Genomic DNA, 9,041 nt, shown 5'->3' on the forward strand with positions numbered 1-9,041 from the left:
GAAGAAGAAGAAGAAGAAGAAGAAGAAGAAGAAGAAGAAGAAGAAGAAGAAGAGTTTGGATTTATATCCCCCCTTTCTCTCCTGCAGGAGACTCAAAGGGGCTGACAATCTCCTTGCCCTTCCCCCCTCACAACAAACACCCTGTGAGGTGGGTGGGGCTGAGAGAGCTCCGAGAAGCTGTGACTAGCCCAAGGTCACCCAGCTGGCATGTGTGGGAGTGTATAATCTGAATTCCCCAGATAGACCTCCACAGCTCCGGTGGCAGAGCTGGGAATCGAACCCGGTTCCTCCAGATTAGATACACGAGCTCTTAACCTCCTACACCCGAACAGAGCCAGGAGCTGATGGGGAAGACAAACTTTTATCCTTGCAGCGCCTCCTCCGGCTGCGAACTACATTTCCCAGCAGCCCCTGCGAACCGGAAAGAGGTCCGTCTAGGATCTTCTGGGCATAGACGCCGAATTAAAGACAGTGGAAAAAAACATTTCAGCCTCTTTTTAAGCTTTCTTCCAAATCCCGAGGAGAGCCTTATGGCATTAAACTGGGACTCTCCTCCTCTGCTGCATCTTCCTCGTTGGGAGGGGGAATTTGGATTTTGCATCTTGGAAGGCATAGTGAGTGTGTGATTCCCTCCCCTCTCCCCCAAAGAGGCCTTGTGCAACAATGGGGGTTGGGGGGCGGGGGAGGGGAGGCTTGTGGATGAACTGAATGAAGGAGGCAATAAGAGAAGAAGCAGGAAGAGCTGGAGGGAGGGAGGGATGAGCCAGTGGGGAACATGCGGGGGTGGGGTAGGGGGCTTTTGTCTGGGGGCTGCCAGACAGAAATCACTTGCGTGCCAACGCGCTTGTCTGTAAGTTTCATGCAACCTGGCCCAATTGATTCTACTTTCTAATGACCCCCCCTTTATGTCTTTCAATGTGCCCTCCGGCTTGTTATGTAGAAGCCTGTCTGCAGTACATTTCGTTCCTCTTTTCAGCCCCAGATCTTTTGAGATGCAGTTCAAAGATTGCAGGCGCAGCAAGAAGCATCTTTTTTTTTTGTCTTCAAGTTGCAGCTGTCTCCTAGCAACCCCATAAGTTTCTACGGCAAGAGGCATTCAGAGTTGGCTTGCCACTGCCTACCTCTGCACCATGACCCTAATATGGCTTGCAGGACTCCCTTCCAAATGCTTGTCAGGGTCAGGGCTGAAAGCGTGTGGCCGGCGCAGCAAGTTTCCATGGAACCTGCATCTTTCTGTACTGAGCCCACATTTCCTTCCTTCTCCTTTCATTGATCACAGTTTGGTCTGAATAGATTTTAGCTGTGTAGCAAGCAGGGAATAGAACAAAAATGCAAGGACTGTATGTAGCCCCACTGGATGCAAGCTTTAGAGTAGCACCGGACACCTGTTTCAGACAAAGATGTTCAAGGCAGAATCATTGTGTGAAAATGTCACCTTGTATTGCTAGGTCAAGACAGGCAAAATAGTATTTTTGGAGTAATCGTTTTTTAAAAAAATTGCTGCAAACTTGTATAGCCTGTAGCGTTGTTGTTGTTTTTTTTCCTGGTGGAACTGTCTTCTGGAAATCAGGCCCTTCCCTAACATTTGTCTTTCAGAGGCCCCCAGTATCTTTTGAGGAGATAGCAGTGTTCTTCACGGAGGAGGAATGGGCTCTGCTGGATACCGCTCAAAGAGCTCTCTACTGGAAAGTAATGTATGAAAACTATGTGTCTGCGGTTTCTGTGGGTAAGGACCTTTCATATTTTCCCATGAATTTATTTATTTATTTATTATCATATTTATATACCGCCCTATCCCCTGAGGGCTCTGGGCGGTGAACAACAAAATAGTGCTACATAAACAACAATAGCAATAAATAGATAATATAGACTCATTGAGCCAAAACATCATTAAAACATAAAATTACAGCGTTCCACATAAACTACTTGGTGTCCAGCATTAAAACTATCAATAAAACCCTCCCAGAGAGGGGGACGGTAAATCCAGATGTCGCAAGCTCCCAGAATGTTAAAAGGAATAGACAAAAAGGGCGCACACCATCAGTGGCTGGCCTCCCCAAAAGCCCGGTGGAACAACTCGGTTTTACAGGCCCTGTGGAACTCTCCAAGATCCCACAGGGCCTGCACAGTTGGAGGAAGAGTGTTCCACCTGGCCGGGGCCAGCCGTGTCATTGGGAACCACCAGTAAATTGGCCTCTGCTGAACGCAGGGGCCATGTAGGGACATATGGGGTAAGATGGTCCCGAAGGTACGAGGGGTGTGGGTGGTGTGGGTGGGGATGATCATCTTCCACGGGCTCTCTTTCACTTGAGTGCTCATCCATCACAGAAGACAAAATGTAACTCCTTCCACGTGTGTCACAGGCCGCCAAACAAATGCAAACAAACCATTCCGACTTGAACGCCCCCTAGCAGAGCCCTGCAGGTCCGTTTCTCTTGCCCAGTCCTTCCATTTTGGCATCTCTCCCACAAGAGGCTCAGGAATATTGGGGAGGAGTCTAGAAATTGGATAGAAGGAGGGTCCCCAGTTCATTAGCAGAACTCCTGATCTGCATGGGGAAAGTCCCTGGTTGAATCCACGGGAATGTAAAAAGGTTCAGACATGAAGATCTTTGGGAGAGGAGCTGGGAAAGATCGCTTTCTCTGGCCTTTCAGAGGCACCCTCTGCAAATGTCCTGGCAAGGTTGTGAAAGTGGGGAGAATGCCCACCTTTTATTGTCCCAAAAACTCAATGTGGCAGGCACGGAAGAGGCCCCTTTGTGGGGTTGGGAAGTCAAGCAGGACATATTGAAGGTGGCACCCTGGCAATGAGAGAGGGCTTTGGGGAAGGAAATGGTTCTTGTGGTAATGTTCAGTCCTCCCATGCCCAGTTCAGAGGAGGTCCCAGTGGAAGCCAAGCGAGGCATTGACCGTGTTACCGCGGGGTAACTAGATAAGAAATTTAAGCCCAAAAAGCTCAAGCCGACAAGAAATAAAATTAAAGAAATAATTTTTATTCAGGCCAACAAAGGGCAAGCTAGCATCAGAGGAGCCACACCAAAATGGCTGAAGTTTCTTGTTTTTATAGGTTACCTCAGAATAGTACCATTAGAAAGACTACACCCCAAAGTTAGCATCAGCAATCAATCATTAAAGAGAATGGAGATCAGCCCCTTACCCAAAACGTTTTAGATAAGCAGATGCCCTTATTGGAGAGTGTCATTAGTTCACGCTTTTGACGTATTGTGAACTAAGGCCCAGCATCACCTTATCAGAATTGTTCTTGGTTGCCCTACTTATCTAAACAAAGAGCCTAAACATTTGGCTGTGTTCTAGTTTGTATCAGAAAAAGGTCAGACTTAAGGTGCCAGTGAGAACAAGAAGACCTCAAAAACAACATAGTTTAACATCTTCTAGTTTCCAAAGCGGTAAGTTAGAACAAAGGGTATTTCATCAAGGCTGCTACTGTTCTGGGTAGCAACAGGAAAGAAGGGCAAAGAGCAAGAGGCCTGCATGCATTTCATTCAATTGATTATGATTACAGCACAGAATTATAAAGACTCTGAAAATAGAGAAATGGCAGTTTTCTATATGGATTTAAGAAATCCTCAGAATGTCCTCTGCGCCTACAACCAGGCCCACATCCACTTTATCCTGAACTATTAGATACCTTCAGAGCACTCAGTGGGCCTAAGATGGCTGAGAGTTGGTGGCCCCTCACTATCCTGCAATTTAGGGAATATCTGGGCATTTGAAAGAACAAGGGGCTGTTTGCCCTCATACAGTTTGAGTATTCTTTTGCCCTGACTGGATCCCCTCTTACTGTTGTAGGCCTGGAAAATAGACAGGACATCCTAGCTTTTCATTTCACACCTCTGCAAAATCTGCTGCCTCACCCTGCAATTTCTCCTTTTCATACAATCCTAACAGTGTGACTGTTTAAAGCTTGGTTCCGTTTTCAGGACAGGTATCTTGTAGGTAGCTGGAGTATTAGGAATAGTTTTCTCTTCACAAATCAGCCGTGGGCCCATTATTTGTGCATAAACATTTGAAGAATGACAACATGCCTTCACAAAACTTTTCTGTTCCCCCTGGAAGGACTTTGGGTTCCTGGGCCGTTCCTCAGCTCTCAGCAGGATCCAAGAGAAATGTTCTTTCTCCACAACTGTGAGGAATTGAGACAGTGTGCAGGTGTGCTCTTGTCAGGTAAGGATTGGGGGAAGTGATACAATGAAGCTGCCATTTTTAGGCATTTCTTAGGATTTTGTGTATAGGAATTTGACCTTTTCAGTTTTGTCTAACAAATGACAGAATTCGGGTAAAACATATCTTGGCCAAGGACACTAGGTTGGCCTGGCGGTGTTTTTCCACCAGCCTGGTGGAATTTTCTGTTGTCTGTCATCAGGATCCTAGAAGAAGAAGAGTTTGGATTTATATCCCCCCTTCTCTCCTGCAGGAGACTCAAAGGGGCTTACAATCTCCTTGCCCTTCCCCCCTCACAACAAACACCCTGTGAGGTGGGTGGGGCTGAGAGAGCTCCGAGAAGCTGTGACTAGCCCAAGGTCACCCAGCTGGCGTGTGTGGGAGTGTACAGGCTAAACTGAATTCCCCAGATAAGCCTCCACAGCTCAGGCGGCAGAGCTGGGAATCAAACCCGGTTCCTCCAGATTAGATAGATGAGCTCTTAACCTCCTACGGCACTGCTGCTTTTACCCCATTCCACAGGGCCTGCAAGACAGAGATGTTCCACCGGGCTTTTAGTTGAGGCCCCATACCATCGTGCTGGCCTCCCAATCACTAACCACCAACTATCTATAATCATATTATTGATTGTTTGGTGTTATGGTCTTTAATTTGTGTGCCTCTTTATTCGGTCTTTGTCTCATTGTCTGTCCCCTGTTCCCCCATTCGGCACTACGATGCCGTTGGAAAATGTACAAGAGGGAGACTAGGAATGTTATTTGTAGGCTGCATGAAGTCCCATAGTTTTGCCATCGATGAGGATATTTGAATCTTATTGCAGAGCTGTACACGTATGTATTGTTTTAATGTTGTGAGCCACCCCAAGCCTGGCTATGGTCAGGGATAGGTGGGGTAGAAGTGTAGTAAAATGTAAATAAACAAACAAAGATTAACTGAAGTAGTCACTTTCTCTTTTGTTCTGCAGTTGCTGTAGAATCGTCTGTTCCCAAAGATAATTTCCACTCTTTTGTAGTGAAAGTGGAAGAGGAGCTTGCCCAGGACTCCAAGGAAGCCGAACTACCAGCAGGTAATTCTCCCCAGAGCCCCGCAAATATTCCCCATAGGCTTCATATGCTGGGAAATTTTTCTTTGTGCAATTCTTGAGTCTGACATGGGTTCATTTTAGTCTATAGAACATCTTTTCAGGGAGGGGTGTTCTTGAGATAGAAGCACCAAATATTCAGCATAGCTGCTGGTGACCCTTCCAACCTCCCAAGTTTGGTGAAGATTTGGTCAGGAGGTCCAATTTTACCTCCATTTGAGGGCCTATAAAATTGGACCCTCTGACCCAATCTTTACCAAATTTGGGGATCCTTCTAAAGATAGGGACCAGCAGCTATGCTGAAGATTTGGTATCTCTATCTTAAAAAACAGCTTTCTCCCCCGAGCCCCACAAAAATATTTCATAGACTAAAACGGATCTATGTCAGATCTAAGAATTGCACAGAGAAAAATTTGCTAGCATTTTCCTCTACTGAAGCCCTTAAGGAACCGTGAATCACACACACACACACACCCCGCTGAATTTTTTAAAAAATTTCGGGGTTCAGATTTTTTTGGCTCCAGTCAAATGGTGTTTTGGGGGTTTTTTGTTCTGGTATGTTGAAATGTATCCCCCAATCTCCACTGCATCCATCCAGTTCAGTACTTAGAGATCATGACATGTAACCAACCATCTGCAGGCATTGCTGAGTAGACCTTCCCCTTCTCTTTCTGCATTCCACTGGTCCCCCAACAGATTGTTCTGGGGGCTGTTTCATTGCAGGAACTGTGTGGCTTGTTACTCATTTTGTCAGAGTATGTGCAAGGGAAAGTCACTCTGTTCTTTAAGCTGCTTTCCCTCATCTTTTATTGCAACATTCAGCGACGGCTCGTATGACTGAATGAACCAACATAATTCTAGAGCTACAGGCCGAAGTTTAATTTCACCTGAGATAACCCCGAATACAGTGCCTTTCACTGGAGTTGGTTCACATATTCCATTTCCAATCTAAGGATTCAGGAATACATGAAGAAGGATATGTTAATGAGTGATCAGATACATTTAGTCAGTTATGTGAAATTAATCATGTCTGCCTTTTCTTTTTCGTCCCAGTGATAAAAGTTGAGGTTGCAAATGATGTTGATGCAAGACCTAATGGGAATCTTCTTTCAGTTCCTGATACAAGAGATGCTTTCAAGAACAAGCGTAAGGCCAAAAAGCAAGCAAAAATTTCAGTCACAAAGCGAGAAGCAAAATACTCCACTCACAAAGCACTCTCGGAGAAATGTGAAGACACTGTTTTGCACCTACCTGGCAAAACCAAACGACGGAACAGACTGACTTACCAACTACAGAAAAACTTCACAGGCAAAGCACCTTATAAATGTGAGGAATGCGGGAAAAGTTTCTGTCAGATGCCTTACCTCAAAATCATCAGCGAGCCACGCAGTGGAGAATCTTGTGGAGTGTGCTGAATGTGGTAAAACCATGTCTCGGCATGCAGATCTTGTCAAACATCAGAGAACCCACACAGGGGAGAAGCCGTATATATGTTCTCAGTGTGGAAGAAGTTTCTCTCAGTCATCAAATGTCATTAGACACCTGAGAACTCATACAGGAGAGAAACCTTACAAATGTACAGAGTGTGGGAAAAGCTTTAGTCAGAAGTCACATCTCCTTTCCCATCACAGAAGTCACAGTGGAGAGAAACCTTACTTGTGTGTTATGTGTGAGAAAAGATTCACTGAAAAAGAATCTCTCCGTCTTCACCAAAGAATCCACACAGGAGAGAAACCTTTCAAGTGCTTGGAGTGTGGGAAGAATTTTCGCCTTCTGTCCACCTTCATTACCCACAGGAGAATCCACACTGGAGAAAAGCCCTATCAGTGTTATGAATGCGGAAAGAACTTTGCTCATAAATCAGCTCTTACTGTGCACCACAGAATCCACACTGGGGAAAAGCCTTATAGATGTCCTGAATGTGGTAAATGCTTCAGTCAGAGTTCCTATGTTTCGATTCACAAGAAAATACATGGAAGAAGCACTTAAGTAGAACTCTAAATGTTGACTCCAATGTGCCCACTCCATGGCTGAGAATTCAGGAAGAAAACCGTTGCAAGGTTTCAGAGGGTGGACAAAGTCCTGCCATGGAAGCATTTTGGGAAACGTCTTAAGAGCCGATGAGAATCTTTCCTAATGCATATTTATGGAAACAGTATTGAAAGAAACGTAAATACTAAAAAATGTGAATAGTGGGGATAAGTTCCATTTGTATACATGCTTCATTAGTGATGTAATTGTCTGTTGTAGGTAGCACTTAGCAGAAACCAGTAGTGAGGGCTGGACTATTGAATAAGCTAATATTTGGATGGAGGGATGGGCTTGAGCAGGTAATTCAGCGTGTAAATCTGGATTTCAGAGCATAGTTCCTCTTCTGTTCTTTGAAACTCATCTTTGTGGAACCCAAGCACTTTGGCATATCTACAACCTTAAAAGGTTTAATGGTCTTTACTCCAGGGGACCTTAACAGATGTAGTGCTGGAAAATAAGGCTCTCTCACAGAAAATTCTTGGCACTCTTACTCAGTTCCAATACCCATAATTCTTTGAGGCAATCATGGCAAGTAAACTGGTGTAGAATCTCTATAACATTGTCGAAGGCTTTCACCGCTGCAGTCAACTGGCTGTTGTGGGTTTTTCAGAGTGTGTGGCCAAGGTCTGGTAGTTTTTGCTCCTAACTTTTCACTCACACCTATTGCTGGCATCTTCAGATGCACATCATGGTGAGATGTGTTTCTCTTCAAACACAACTCCAACACAATCACTCCACGTTGTGCCATGGAGTGAAAGACATCTTATTGTAACATGACACTGAAGATGCCAATCATAGATGCAGGCAAAACATTGGAAGCAAAGATTACCAGACCATGACCGCACAGCCTGGAAAACAACCAGTCTGTTTAACTGGTTGTGGTGGGTTTTCCGGGCTGTTTAACGTTTGTAGTATACATCTTTAGTGAATTAGAAATGCTATCCTCTGGGTGAAATGAACAAATGTTCATGAAATGTTCGGCTTTCTTCCTTGCCTGTCATGGGGCAGCTTGCTGACATTTTCTCCTTGTCTGAAGTGTCAGTATGCTGAACTGTGTCTCTAGAAGACCTCTCAACCTGGAATAAATACAGCTAAATAAATATGGCTATTTATTTAGCCGTATTTATCCAGAATAGCTTTCTGCCATTTAAACCTGAGGATCTATTTTGTTTCAGGTAGCCACTTGAAGTTAATTATCCATGCAGGGAAAAAGTAAGTTTGCTGCTCAGCCATTCTGCGTACACTTGCTGGAAAGTATGTCCTGTTGAAAGAAGTCGCATAATTGCTGAGTAAGTATATGGGCAGGATCAGGCTTTGCGGGCACAGTGCTGAGTGTAGGAATTTAGTTATTGGTTATATCATGCCCCCTAAAATATTTTACTAGAGTTCAAGTTGATGGGCCTTAATGCAGTTTACTGTTGAGTTCTGGTCTGGTGTAACGTCTTGTGTTCTGGACTTATCGTTCATTGCTGCTGTTATTAAAACCTTCTTCCCCCCCTTACAATGCCTTTATTTGTCTTCATAGGTATTTTTGATATTGTTTCTGTGCAGTTAGTCTTGTATTTAGTGAGCAAATTACTGGGGATATTCATGTTGATTAATATAAAGAAACCTGGATGCCGCTGCGCCTGACGCCTTGGCAGGAACCAGAAGAAAATTGATCCCGCAGAAGCAAGGAGCCGCGTAATAAAAGCTAACGTAAAATATAAACTCCAAACGAAGTTCATACTGAGAAAAGGTAAAACATG

At 44.6% G+C, this 9,041-nt stretch overlaps 1 protein-coding gene across 1 annotated transcript; it reads left to right on the top strand.

Moving 5' to 3' along the window:
- The first annotated feature begins 440 nt into the window (after positions 1–440).
- Positions 441–8,797, top strand: LOC125428910 (zinc finger protein 664-like). Its single transcript, XM_048489619.1, is given in 6 exon segments — positions 441–614; positions 1,597–1,726; positions 4,077–4,184; positions 5,146–5,247; positions 6,316–6,678; positions 6,680–8,797. Coding segments are annotated over 6 exon segments (1,359 nt in total). The 5' UTR covers positions 441–530; the 3' UTR covers positions 7,252–8,797.
- The last annotated feature ends 244 nt before the right edge of the window (positions 8,798–9,041 follow it).

Source organism: Sphaerodactylus townsendi, linkage group LG03, assembly GCF_021028975.2.
Source record: "Sphaerodactylus townsendi isolate TG3544 linkage group LG03, MPM_Stown_v2.3, whole genome shotgun sequence".
Taxonomy (NCBI): Eukaryota; Metazoa; Chordata; class Lepidosauria; order Squamata; family Sphaerodactylidae; genus Sphaerodactylus; species Sphaerodactylus townsendi.